Below are 14,962 nucleotides of genomic sequence, written 5' to 3' on the forward strand. Positions count from 1 at the left end.
TGAGGCTAAATTTGAGCTCTTGTCTTCTGATCCAGGCCTGACACTCCATCCACTGTGCCCCAAAAAATATAATGCAAACATATTCGATTATCCCAAACAGTAAATGTCTTATTTGGACTCTTACCTCTTCTAAACCAACATTATTTTCATTTATGATGTAGACTAGAAGAAAATAATATAAATATATTTATTTCTTGGGTTGTATCTTTCATACGATCTATCTATATTTTTCTTGTTGTTTAGCAAGAAAGCAATACATCACAGGGATTTATGAAATATCTTTTATTGGCATTCTCAATATAACTTCAAATACATAGACTCATATAAATTTAAAGTTAATTTGATTTTATTGTCAAAAATTAAGATTGTATTTCTTGTAGCACTGCTTTTTGATGGATGGGAATGCCTGATCTTTCCTCTTATAGGAGATAACTTTTTATATTGGATAGTACATAATTTCTGCAAATGCAACTTAAAAATAAGATGAAACTTTTCGATTTGGTCCCAGACTTATAAGTAACTGATCAAAGAAACTAATTCTGATGACCATCATAGATACTTTAAGTACATTCCAAGTCCAATAAGTCAATCAACAATTATTTAGTGTGCACCTACTGTGTGCCAGGTACTGATAAGTACTAAATTCACAAGAGTTAATTTAGAAATACCTAAGTTCATTCATTCAAATGCAACATGTGTCCATGCTGTCTTTTATGGCATTAATTACTTGGCAACATCCCAGACCTGTTAAACACTACGACTGTGTGTGTCTGTCTGTGTTTTTAAACTGGCCCAATTAGAATGGACTGTCTATAAAATGCCACAGTAAAATGTCTGCCACATGAGTACAATAGGATTCTTTTGAGGTTAATTATAAAAAAGAAAGCTATTGTGCCTGTATAGATATTATTTTTAATGGTTAAGTAAATTATATTCTATGTGCTAGTAACCATCATAAGCAAATTCTTTTGGTATCGTATCAGGTTTTGATATGTTGGCTCAGAACTTTGATTAAAATACCGTCCACTACCTTTACCGTTTAATCTTAAATTTTATGACTTTGTCTTATATCGCTTTAAGGCAAAGAAAACAAATATAGCCTGCAGGAATATTTTAGAGCTAGTGATAATTACTCCTTTAATTTCCTTCAGATTTTTTGAGGATTTCATAGACTAAGCAGCTTCATCATAATAGTTAACAGTCAAAAATAAATTAAGAAGCTAAATGAAAACGACATTTTCCCCTCCCACCCCTCTGTCTTTCAAAAACGTATGCATACTCAGTTACTAGAAGAGAAAGAGAGATTGCATTTGGGTACATTCAAGTACAGGTTGCAAGTTAATTAAGACAGTTCCTATGCAGCTGTGCGTTTAGAAGACTGGAATTTTGTCGTCATTTTAACATCACTACAGAAAGAAAAATTAAGACACAAAATATATTAAGTAGATATTAAATGCATCACTATAACCCTCCTCCCCAGTTCATCTTCATGGAATATTAGCAGCTTTAATATGACGGTAAATTATGGCTTGTAATGGTGACACAGGGAGCATTTCAAATTTCTCTGCCTACAATCATAAAAGTTTAAGCAACGTTTCTTGATTATAGCATAAGAGTGGAATCATTACTTGGTTTCAGTGACATGATTTGATGTGATTTTTTTATCATATTAATAAACACTTTACTCTGGAGCAAAAGATGTCATCAAAGACATGTATGATCAAGACAGAAGGCGGGCTGGTCATATGATGAGTGGGATAACCAATGGGTAGCCCATGGGGATCACAGTATCCTCATGATACCAAGAGAAAGTGAGGAAGGTCTCTAGCATGATGGGGGAGACCCTCTTTGAGCAACTCATGGGAGGCCATGAATGAGGGTTTTGTGGGATGGGCAGGCATGAATGGGTTATGATTTGCATCGGCCACATCAATGAGATCATGAATCCAATTTGAATGAATATATTTAGCTACAAGAAAAGTATTCTGCATCACCTTCATGAAAAGTTCTTAAAAGGAGCTCTCCTAGAATCCTAGATGGTGAGAGCTGTTAGGAACCCTGACATTTACCAATCCCTCTTCCCCCACCAGCTTACAGAAGAGAAAAAAACCCAGAGACCTTTATACTGCAGAATACTCTGTTAGGAAGAATCCAAAGATAGAGAAACAGTGGCAGGTCATTCTTAATGATATCTTTTAAACGAAGGTTCTGATTTTGTATTATCTGAAATATTTTTATGAAAAAATAACTAATCAGTGCATATTCCATTTCTGTCTGAAGACCCTCATCAATTTAGAATGCTCTGAGTTAATCCTAACTATACGAGGTTACAAAAATCTACATCATGGTCTAGTTTGACACTTTCGCCCCAGTTACTTTACATTGCATCAAGAGAACGGAAGTGAGATTACTCTTTGAGGTTTAAATCATCTGGATTACTACACGGAAAATATTTGTGGTGCATGAAATGATAAACTGTGGATCATTTGATAGTTTTGTATTGAAGGTGGGATTTACCTAAACAGGAATAAAGATAAGATTTCTTTCCATTTTATTGCCCTGAGACTTGGGATTGCTGGGTAGGAATACTACTTATCTCTTCAAATGTCAGCTCAACTTTTCACTGGCTCTTGGCTCCATAGAAAACCTGCCTATTTAACCTGTGCCTGAGTCATCTTTCATTCTCCAGAGATTTTTTACAATGAAAAAACATGCACAGAGTGTGTGTAACATTTGCAGCATTTTTCAAATGAAGCTGGGTCTGTGGTGTGTTTTTCTACCCAGGAGAAAAACAATTCTCTAGAAGGTACCCCTTGCTGTGAGGCAAATGTGCCATGTTATAACTTGTGTGAACTTTCCTTCTAGACAATCAATTTTTATTAAGTTATGTTTAAAATCAGTTCAGATAAATTCATATTTTCCACATTGACCTAAGATGAATTAAAAACTATTTGGGGCCCAAAGTAAATATATCCTTGACTTTTGTTAATAATACTAGGGATGTAGTAAATCCTCTTTAAGAAACTGACCCGTGTCTAACAGAATTTAGTAAGCACTGGATATGTGGAAGAGTCCCAGGAGGATCAGGTCCAGAATTTATGGATTTGTTGTTTAGTTGTGTCCATTCCTTCACAAACCCATTTGGGGCCTTCTTGGCAGATGCTAAAGTGGTTTGCCTTTTCCTTCTCCAGCTCATTATACAGATGCAGAAACTGAGGCTAACAAAATTAAGCATCTTGCCCCAGGTCACAGAGGAAGTTTTTGTCTGAGGCCAGATTTTGAACTCAGGATGATGACTCTTCCTGACTTCAGGCCCTGCATTCTACCCACTGTTACATCTAGCTGCCTGAATTTTTGAATATTAGATTCTAATTTGGATAAAAACTATGCAAAACCCCTATTGTTATGGAAGAGAAAGTTCAAGATTTAAGTTAGCTCATCCAATGTCAGATTTAGCTTGTCTACATTTTGCCTTTAAAAAGCATAAGATTTGGAGCAAAATTTAAGGCTTTCCTTTTTCTTAAAAAAAAAAAAAGCAAGCTAAATTCTCCTTGAGGAGCCCCCCATCAGGGTTTTAACCCTTGGGAAAAGTGTTGTCCAGAAGGTTTCTAACAGTCTATTCAATTGCAACTCTGAGAATGGGAACAATTTTATTTGGACTTTGTTCATCAAACTGAGCTTCTACTGGTTATGTGTGGAGCAGTGAGAAGGGTTTCTGTATTCTAAAAAAGGATATTTATGTTCAAATTTTGAATTAAATTGGAATCGTTTTAATAATCTGAGGAATGCATCAAGCCATACAGTACACATTCAACTATATATTTTATACTTTTAAAGTGAATTATACATAAAAATATCTGTGCAAACTAAAAAACACATTGCATCAACAAATTCTTGGGAGAGAACCTTACTATACTTTAGCATTATCCTTTTAAGTTATATAAAATATGACTTCTGTAAAAGTACAAATAAAAAAAAATTAAATTACGCCTAGGGAAATAACCAGGCTCATTTCTTTAGTACTAACTAAAATAAAGTCTTATCCATCTAAATTATTGCTTAGTCCCACTGGAGCCATCAGAAATCTGTAGCAAAGTCAAATCCTATTTTTCCTATGACAGTGCCCTTAACATCCGGCTGTCTCTGAACTTGTTTTTCTGAAACTTTTCACTTCAGAATAAAATTGTGAGAATCTATTTCACATATACTGTATTAATTCCTATGGGGGATTACTAGGTATTCCTCTGTCTGGGATCTGAGTTAGAGATACCCTCTAAACTACTACTTTTGGCATTTTCTTTGTCCTTGGGAATCCAAAGGAATAACTTCCTTTTTAACAGAATGTGTTTAATAATTGAAGGGGACAAGGGTCCTTTTCCTGTCTATCAGTTCCCCAAGATGTGGGGAGGGGGAAGGGTGGATAGGTTGATGGACCACCTCTTAATTAGCTATCATGGGTTAAAGATGTCCTGGGATGGTCAAGGAAGAGGCTGAATAATGAACTTCTAAAAATCTATTTATCAGGCTGGTCATGAGAAACAACCTATATATCCCTTTATTGGTTATGATGTTCGCCTAACCAATAAACCTGATATCAATAAACTTATATTATTACTCCAAAATCAGTCTCTCGAGAAATATAATCGTAACAAAATTCTATAATACTGTTGTTAGCAGATTGCGGGCAGATTGCTGGATTTGTCGAGATCCAATGTCGAATCTTGTAGCGATCCTATTTGTGACATGAAGCTATTAGTTTGTTGTCCCCAGTCATAGTAATCTGGTGCAAAACTTAAAAAGAAAAAAAATTATTTTACCAACTTTTTTTTACATTTCTCATATTAAATTTGAGGCAGCAATTTAGGAACGGGCCAATATCCAAAAGCACATCCCTTGCTCTCCCCCCCAACGTCTTCCCACTCTCCTTCCCTACATATAAAACAAGATGTTTATACAAAGGCTATCCCCTAATACTACAAAATAAGCCCATTTATCCCTCCCCCCCCAAAGCATGACTATAACTACTAGCTATATAATCATAGGGACATAAGTTTAGAGCTGGAAAGAAGCTTAGAAGTCATTCAAACCAATCCCTTCCATTTGCAAATGAGGGAAACTGAGGCTCAGAGAGGTTAATGACTTATCCAAGGTCACATAGCTCTTAAATGGCTCCCTTGGGAGAAGGATCCCTCTCATTGTAAGTCTTCAGGCAAGGGCTGTACCCATTCCTCAGATACATTGTAGAAGTAATTCTTTGTGTATGGTTTAGATACATGGCCACAGAGATTGGATACTCTGTAATTGCGCATCCCCCCAAACTTTTCCTTCTTCCCTGCCAATGCTGCCCTAACCCCAAAGGAACAGGAACAATTTGGAGAAGCTGACATCAGGAAGGGATTCATTCAGCCACAGGATTAGATGGAAAGATAAGGCATCAATAAAACTTTCTTTTTAAAGGATTCAAAGGGCTTAGCCTACATTCTCCTTAAAAATGGATGTCTTGGTGAGAGTTAAAGGGTTGTCATCAAAGATCACAAATTAATTCAGTCCTGCTGCCTTAAGGGAATAAGGATTCTGATTAGAGTGGAGAGAGAAGGAAAGTAGGGGCAGCGAGCTATTGTTGGAACTAGGGGCACTGGGTGAAGAGGTGAGAGATGGGGGTCCATGGGAGTAGAATAATGCATAGACTTGTGCCCCTCCTGAAACATATGGAACTTGCTCTTGAAACCCTCTTGCCTCTTAATGAATGCGGCGAGAGGGTTTCAAGAGCAAGTTCCATATGTTTCAGCAGGGGCACAAGTCTATGCTCAGGAAAAAAAGAGTTTCATTATTCTACTCCTTTCTATAGTACACTAGCCATAATTCTGGCCCCAGTGGCACAGTTATAATAATAATAATAATAATAATAGAAATAGCTAACATCTATACAACACTTAAAAATAGCAGGTTCTAAGGGTCAGGCACTGTTCTAAGAGCTTTTTAATTGTTAACTTATTTGATCCTCACAATAGTGCTTGGAAGTTGGCACAAATATCAGTTCCATTTTGCAGATGAGAAAATGGAGGCAGAGGCTGTTCCCTACCCATGGTCATACAGCTAGTGTCTAAAGCCACATTTGCATTCAGGTGAGCATTCTCTCTACCATGCTGACTAGCTGCCTCAGGATAGCTTTTAGCTATATTCTAAATGATGTAGCTTATTTTTTTGTTGTTGTTCTTTTTTACTGAGGTGACCAAAGAACCTAAACACCATGGAGAGCATTGTTTCTATGAGAAAAATATGTTTGGAGTTCCAACTAACCAACTTATAAACATTTGAAATAGAGTTTGTTCCTAATCGAGAGACAGCCCCTCTGAGCCCCACAGCTGAGAGTGAAAGGAACCCAATGTGCTTATGTCCATGGCTAACCCATTCATTGGTAGTGGTCCTCCTCTCAGGAGAGAGCTTCTATAACTGAAAGGGACCGCAGAGATGAGTAAATAAACATTTAAGTAACGTGCAAAGGGAGATCACTTGCCCCTAGACATCTCATCTACTCTGAAGTTCTCAACATTAGTTTTCATTAGTTTATGCAATCTTAATGGTTTAGCAAGAGGAAAAAGAACTAGGGCAATGTGGCAACCGGAGTGGGCACTGACACTGGATCTCAATAAAAATCCTTTGCCTATTTCACAATTCTGCTTAGGGCTAACCCTGAATACAAGGAACCAGCATTATTACTTAAACCAAGAAATGTCTACCAACAATTCCCCCCAAAATACCTTTAAGATTAACCTTTGATTATGGTTAATAACAATAATTCAAAATTTAACATTTTGTCCTCGTTACCTAGTAATTACTTTGATTAATTATTCATTATTACTACACAACAAACCCCAATCCTAGAGGTCTGACAAAAGATGTCTCTAAGGAACTGCCTGGTGATTTTCCCCCCACTTCAATCTTCTCTTCTCCATGGACAGAATGACTGTTCCATGATGAGCTCCTTTATAGCTAGATATCAATTTCCCACATTGCATCGAGACCTCAGAGACTGCACAGAAAATGTCTAGTTTGGGTATTTCTTGTGGGGACAGACAGCCCTTTTGGAGAGAAAGATCTTTCTTTCTCCTTCTGACCCTGCCTGAAGCAGATTCTCCTCTTCTTACCTTCCCTGAAGCCCTGGAGGGGCAATGTTCCAGGCGAGGTCATCATCACTGTCGTATCTTCGTGGGTTGTCAAAGAAATAGGATCTAGGACTAAATCCATGGCTTGGGACCATCCCAGGGTTTGTCTGGAAAAACAATCAGATGATGAAATACTTCTCTCCTTTCATTATCAGTGGACCTGGGCACAGAAAGAAGCACGAGCCGACACAAACAGTTGACATCTAATTACTGAGCTTTCCTGTTTTACTCTGGAACAAAGAAAGATTCCAATGCAGGGATGGGAGGACACAATTGGGAAGTAATCGTTATGCTTTTTAAAGAATCATCAGTATACAGTTGTCCCTCGCTATATCGCGGGTCACTTATCAATACTTCGCTGTATCATGGATGTTTGAAAAAATATATCTAATTTTGTACACAGAGTTATACTTACTGCAGCACACTATTGGCTGATGGAATGAAAAGCGACCAACCACAGCCCTGTGTTCTATATCCTGGGTGCTGATTGGCTCAGTGACTGTAGGTTAGTAAGTGTGGAAAAGGATTATAGGAGAGTGGGAAAGGTTTGTAAAGCCTTAAAAAATATATAAATAATAAATATAACACTGCTACTCCATGGGTCTCTGGCATGTAACTGTACACACACACACATACACACAACATATTTATTTATTTAAAACAGAAAGTCATCAGAGACTTTAAACCTTCCTGCTTTCCGAATGGGGGCTGTTCCTATATGCAATGTAACAACGAAGTCATTCCTCTGACCTATCTTATTTTATATATATATATATATATATATATATATATATATATATATATATATATATATATATATATATATATATATATATATATATATATATATATATATATACACACACACACACACACATATATATATATATATACACACACAAAGATCTATATTATTATATGTTCAGTGAGATATAACATATACTAAAATATGAAAATTTGAGTGCCAGTAGAACCCTCTCCAATACCATTTCTGTAGGTAGATTGTCCCCCCCATTGGCCCCCCAGTGGACTCTTTTATGAATACAACTGAGAGGGGTTTCTGCAATTAATTAACCACATTGTATATAATGAAACATACATCAGAACTAATTCGTGGAACAGGAAAAGGTCAAGATTTTGCAGATCTCTTGAATCTGGGCGTTTTGAGTAGCAGGAAGTCTAATACCAAACCAATCTCTAGTGAGACCTTAGGACCAGCAGGTTTCCAGGCTGCTTAAGAAGGGAATGAATGGTGGGGGCAGCTGGGTGGCTCAGTGGATTGAGAACCAGGTCTAGAGACGGGAGGTCCTAGGTTCAAATCTTGCCTCAGATACTTCTCAGCTGTGTGACCCTGGGCAAGTCACTTAACCCCCACTGCCTAGACCTTACTGCTCTTCTGCCTTGGAACCAATTGTTGTATTGGTTCCAAGACTGAAGGGAAGGGTTGGTTGTTTTTTTTTTCTAATTTAAAAAGAAGAAGAAGAAGAAGGGAGTGAACAGGATCAAGTTAGAAAAATGAACAGTTAAATATCCTATGCTAATCAGCTTTGGGATTAGGCTATTGCCCAAGTAAGACAGGCAGATGCAATCTTCCACTCTGCTTCCCTAGTGTGCTGTTTAAAAGATGATGAGAATGAGACGCTGGAAACTACTCTTTTCAGAGTCTAATTTGTTCTTGCCCAAGCAAAATCCACATTAGCAGGATTAGGTGTACATTAAGCCCTTCTATTTGAAAATTTAATTTATGTCTAAAACTTTATGATCCCAGGGAAACTTCTGCCCTCCATGTAGCGATGGCATCGTCTGGATATCCGACCTGCGCTCTGCCATGTAAGTCCAATTGCAGAAAGTGAATGGCTTCTTAGGTGCAGCACAAACAAAAGAAAATTCATTACATCTAATAACATTCCTTCTCCATTTGGGCCCCTCTCAGAGAATAAATTAGGTGCTAATGTCCCTGCAGGCCACTAGGGGACAATTTTACTTAACTAATCCACTACAGGATTGGCAATACATTCAATGGCAAATGTGATGAACATAATTAATGAAGTAAATATAATTAATGAAGTAAATTTTAAAAAATATGATTAAGACCAACAATTTTGGGAGGCAACAAATTTAGGGGCACTGATTAAACTATAAATGAATATACATATATTTATAAACTATAAATATACATATATATGCATTTTGTCAGAAAGGCATTTGATTCAAATCAAGTGTTTAATAAGTGACTTGTAACTAAAATATATCTAAATATATCATCTGTTTCTGAGTCCTCGTAACTTTTACATGTAATTTTTATATGTAATTACATACAGTTAATTATTAATTAATATTCAAAAATAAACAAACTAATTAAATAATAGTAAATTGATACAATATTAATATATAACTAATAATGATGGTGATGATGATGATGATGATGATGAATGGTGGCTAGCTTTAGTTTGGTTCTTTTATTTATTTATTTTTGGTTTTTTGGAGCCCTTACCTTCCATCTTGGAATCAATACTGTTTATTGGCTCCAAGGCAGAAGAGTGGTAAGGGCTAGGCAATGGGGGTTAAGTGACTTGCCAAGGGTCACACAGCTGGGAAGTGGCTGAGGCCAGAGTTGAACCCAGGACCTCCCATCTCTAGGCCTTACTCTCAATCCAATGAGCTACCCAGCTGCCCTAATCTAGTACTTTTAAGGTTTACAAATTGCTTTACATACATTGTCTCATCTGATCTTCACTCATTTGTCCAATAAATTGATCACTGTGCTAGGCACAGGAGGAGATAAAAAAAGTATAGAGAAGACAGATTGCCTGTTAAGACATTAACACAAATAGCTTTAATATACAATTATGAACAATAAATCATTTTTGTTCAGTCATTTCAGTTGTGTCTAACTTTGTGACCCCATTTAGAGTTTTCTTGGCAAAGATACTGAAGTGGTTTATCATTTCCATCTTTAACTGATTTTATAGATGAGGAAACTGAGGCAAACAGTGTTAAGTGACTTGTCCAGGCTCACAGAGCTAGTAAGTATCTGAAGCCACATTTGAAATCAAGTCTTCCTGGTTCCTGGTATGGTGCTCTAACTATTGTGCCATGTAATTGCCCAATAAATCATTAAAAAGTTAAATTAAAAATGTATTTCAGATCTAAGAGGGAAGGCTGTTATCATTTTGAAAGCAAGAAGGATGCTGAGAACAACCTTGTGGCACTCCAACTGGCACAAAGGGCAATTAAAACTACAAAACCAACTTTTATTCTTGGAACACAACACTCCATCTTTTAACCCTATGTCTTTGTACTGGCTGTTCCTGTGAACCTTAAAAATTCTCAGACTCTACTTCATAAGGTTAGGATTGTAAACCTTAAAAATTCCCCATTGGGACCATTTCCCATTTGGGCAGTGAAGCTACTTAGAGCAGGAATGTGAGAACTCTACATCACCATACTTAAGCCTGCTTTAGGGGGAAAAAACTCCTTGCTGAACAATGAAAAGTACTTAAACCCATACTTAAGCCATGCCTATTTTTAGAACTAATACAAAGGGGTGCTAAGTACCTATAAAGGTCAGGCAACTTGTGAACTTACAAGGAGCAAAGAGGTGAGAAACTTACTCAGAGATTCTAGTCTACTCAGGTGTGAATTACTCAAAAGATTAGTCCACTCAGGTGTGAACTAAGAATGGTCTGTCCTTTGAAAAACGTCTACTGTGATTGGTAGATGTGAGAACTTAGGGGAGGTGACATAGGAGAAAATGCCCTTTAAATAGGAGCTCAGATTCATTCAGAGAGCATTCAGATTGAGGATTGAGATGGTGGAGTCAGCTGAGATGGAGCTGGCCTGGTGTCACTAGAATCCTTGCTTGGACAGATCTTGTGGTGAGTGATTAAGGACTGACTGATCTTTCTTTTAGGGCTTAGGCCTGGGTTGGCCAGGGCTACCCTGGGCTGGCCTATCCTTTTCTCATTATTCCCCTTTTCCTCTCTTTCCCTCCTTTTCTTTAATTCCTCATTTGTATTAATTAAAATCTCTATAAAACCCAGCTGACTTGGGTATATTTGAATAATTGGGAATATTTCCCTGGCGACCACCTTATATTTGATTTAAAAACAAAACACTGTAGTGAAAACATATTTCCTGCAGTCACAACTTACTCATCCACTCTTTTAGCGGCCACAAATTAAGTCTTCCGCTATTTTAGCTGCCACAGTTTATGGCAAATACCATTTTAATTATTACACTCCCCATGAAGAGGATGCTCTGCCTGCCTTATGTGTATCTTCTGATTTCTCTGGCTTCTTTCAGGATTCAGCTCAAGTCTTGCCTTCTTGTCTTTTGGGGTCTCTCCCTTCTCAGAAGACCTTCCCTCTACTCTGTATATATCTCGTCTGCCCTACTAGAATGTGAATTCCTTGAGGATATGGATTGTTTTTACCTTTCTTTGTCTTCCCAAAGCATAGTACCTGGCAAAAAGTAAGAGCTTTAAAGAACATCTAGATGGTACAGTAGATATGAGTGGATATGTATACATACAGTAGATATGACCTGGAGTCAGGATGGCAAGGAGGGTTTTTGGAATTCCACGGTGGATGGACAGGACTGGACTGGCAGAGCAAGGGCTGATGGGACAAGAACAGTGGGATTCTGGCCGGCCCCTGGGGTCTTCTGTCTCAGGACTGAGAGCTGAAAGGTCCAGTTTCTGAGTGGCTGAAGGGACCCCTGAAGCCATGAGGGAAGACCCTGATTCCTGCCTTTACTCCTGAAGCTGTTTACTCTCCAGAAATCCTTCAACTATTTCCTCCACCTGCTACAAAGATCACAGACCTTGAGGGAGGTGCTGGCTAGGACTCTCTCTCTCTCTCTCTCTCTCTCTCTCTCTCTCTCTCTCTCTCTCTCTCTCTCTCTCTCTCTCTCTCTCTCTCTCTCTCTCTCTCTCTCTCCAGAGCCCAGCCCTCCTGGATCCTCCTTGCCACCCTGAACTGTTTCAAGATTAGCACTATTTAGATTATAAAAAAGGGCAGTTAGTTGGGAAAGGGGCAGAAACATTCCTGGGCACTGACATAGTCTCCTTGAACCAACTACTGCAGGATTAACCTGTCAGGGCTACCTCCACCCACTTCCCCTCAATCCATTTACCTGATCCTTTCAATAAATCCTTTAGTAGGGGCAGCTGGGTGGCTCAGTGGATTGAGAGCCAGATCTAGAGACTGGAGGTCCTAGGTTCAAATCTGGATTCAGACATTTCCCAGCTGTGTGACCCTGGGCAAGTCACTTGACCCCCATTGCCTAGCCCTTACCAGTCTTCTGCCTTGGAGCCAATACACAGGATTGATTCCAAGATGGAAAGTAAGGGCTTAAAAATAAATAACTAAATCCTTTAGTTAACAGTCAGATCTTTGGTTGGTCTAATTCAATAACAAGAAGGGTGTTTAGGTAACTGGGGACAAGCCTCAAAGCTTGAGGTTAGTCCTTCTTCTGTGATAAGGCTAGATAAGGCCTGCCACATATCTCCTTTGAGAAAGGTAATATAGAAACCTTCCTTTGGAGCTGCTGACAGGGGAGACTGGCATCTCATCCCCTCAGCCATTGCTCCAAAGGGGACACCCAAGGGATAGTGTCTGCTTGATATCTCTAGAGAGGATGAGGGAGAGGAATTATCTTTATCTCTCTCTCAGAGTTTGCCTCAAACCCCTGCTCCTGTTCACCCTAGGAGAGAGGTCCTGCCACTTTCCCCTCTCTCAGTAGATTTTTACCTTGGCCCCTGTTTGTGATCACTTGGTCTTCTCAACTCCCCACTGGTATAACACCTCAACCAATGAGACAAACCATCTATTATTATTATAATAATCCTCATCTTCCTAGGTTCAAATCTGGCCTCAGACACTTGCTAGCTGTATGACCTTAGGTAAGTCACTTAAACCTGTTTGCCTCAGTTTCCTCATTTATAAAATGGACTGGAGAAGAAAATGGCAAATTATTCTGGTATCTCTGCTGAGAAAACCCCAAATAGGGTTATAAAGATTTGGACAGGACTAAACTTAATACTTATTGAATTATTGATAGGACTTAAGTCAACTAGCATTAATTAATTATTGATTTCCCAAGAGTCAATAATGAGGCTATCTCTGTAGCCTAATGTTCTGCCCCACTAAGTCTTCTTCAATCACCTCTCCAGAAAAACCTAGCTACTGCCTGTTGACTTGGAAAAAACACAGAACTATTAAACAGTCAAAAAAAAACCCAAGTCTTTAATCAGGAGAGGGATAGTGTTCAATATTTAGGCCTCCACACAGTCAATTACCCAAAACCAGAGGCCTTGGCACCCTGGCAATAGCATCCCTGGAGGAAATCACTGAGGTAGATGACAGCTCGGAAGAACAATAGAACTTGGGGAACTTGGGACAGGGAAGAATGATTGATTGGCTTTACAAATGAGAAGTCCAAGACAGCATTATCAGGGAGAGGCTGATGCTTTACCATGGATACAAAGGAAAGGGTCCTGCCAAGGGCTGGGCTACCTTAGAAAGGACTTTGACACAATGGGAGAAATTACCAAGACAAAAGGGTACTTAATGTCTGGTTGAGTCTGCTAGCCCCACCTAACTGGGACCACCAAGTACTCTAAGGTCTATTGTTAATCTCCCTCTCATGTGACAAGGTCAAACTTGGAGGTCTCCAGATCTCAAGTTGCTATAAACTTGGGGTTTCTAAATTCCAATTTGACATGCCTTTTTAGAGGAGTAAAAGTCAAGGCAAAGAGCTGAGTCAAGTCCTAAATCAATCCCAGGAACCAGAATGAAGTTGCAGAGACCCATGACCTAAATAAAACAGCTTGACAACTTATCAAAATTCCTTGGCAATGGTAGGTCTCTTCAATTTCCCTACTGTCTACTTTCTCCCAGTGGAGATAACTGGAATGATTGAGGTCAGTGATTTGATGATGCTGACAGTCAGTCTCTTTGGTAGCCAGATTAGAAGTGAGAGGAAGAAGCTGGGGAATGGACATAAAAAAATAGACCCATATATTATCATGGGTTGAAGGCTAAAAAATTACCAGTGCAGTGATGGTGAACTGCAGAGCAGTGATGGTGAACCTTTTAGAGGCTGAGTGTCCAAACTGTACCCCCTCACACTGCAAGTGAGCCCTCAACTTACCCCAGATAAAGAAGGAAGGAAATACTCCCATTGGGCTACTGGGCAGTAGTGGCTCATATGAGAAATGTCCTCAGGCACTTGTGGAGAAGGGGAAAGGGTTCAGCCCCAACTGTTAACAAAGGTTCTCATTATCTGTTCTCATTATCTCCCTCCCTAGCCCCCTGCCAAAAAGAAAACCCCTTACCTTCAGACAGAAAAATAGCAAAGGCTAGGCAATTGGGTAATTTTCCCAGGGTCACACAGCTAGCAAGTGCCTAAGACTAAATATGAACCCAGATTCTCCTGACTCCAAGCTTGGCAAGCTATCTGCTGTGCTACCTAGCTGCTGCAGCCTCATTACCTTTTACCTGACCTAAAAATCTTCAGGCTTCCAGTTTCTTGGAATGTAGCCCGCACACTCGGGGCTACTGGGTTAATCTCTATTATTCACTGCTCTGATTCTATTTGTATTCCTGCTCCAGAAAGGTTTGATAGTTCCTTATTGTCTAACAAAGTCCAAATTCCTTAGCCTGGCAGGGAAGTCTCTCTATAGACTGAAATCAAACGATCTTTTCGTCTTTATCTCTCAATTTTATTTTATATTTCTATTTTCTCTGTTGTGGTCAAACTTGATGACTCACTATTCCCCAACAATAAAGGAT

At 38.8% G+C, this 14,962-nt stretch overlaps 1 protein-coding gene across 1 annotated transcript in view; it reads right to left on the reverse strand.

Moving 5' to 3' along the window:
* Window positions 1–267: 267 nt before the first annotated feature.
* GPR137B (G protein-coupled receptor 137B) overlaps window positions 268–14,962 on the reverse strand; it is a 113,633-nt gene continuing 98,938 nt past the window's right edge. Inside the window, exons 6-7 of the mRNA XM_001378360.3 lie at window positions 7,149–7,273; window positions 268–4,791 (exon numbers count right to left, since the gene is read on the reverse strand). Of these exons, the coding sequence (XP_001378397.1) occupies window positions 4,671–4,791; window positions 7,149–7,273 (246 nt within the window). The 3' untranslated portion in view covers window positions 268–4,670. The remainder of the gene's footprint in view (window positions 4,792–7,148; window positions 7,274–14,962) is intronic.

This window comes from Monodelphis domestica, chromosome 2 (genome assembly GCF_027887165.1).
Source record: "Monodelphis domestica isolate mMonDom1 chromosome 2, mMonDom1.pri, whole genome shotgun sequence".
Classification (NCBI taxonomy): Eukaryota; Metazoa; Chordata; class Mammalia; order Didelphimorphia; family Didelphidae; genus Monodelphis; species Monodelphis domestica.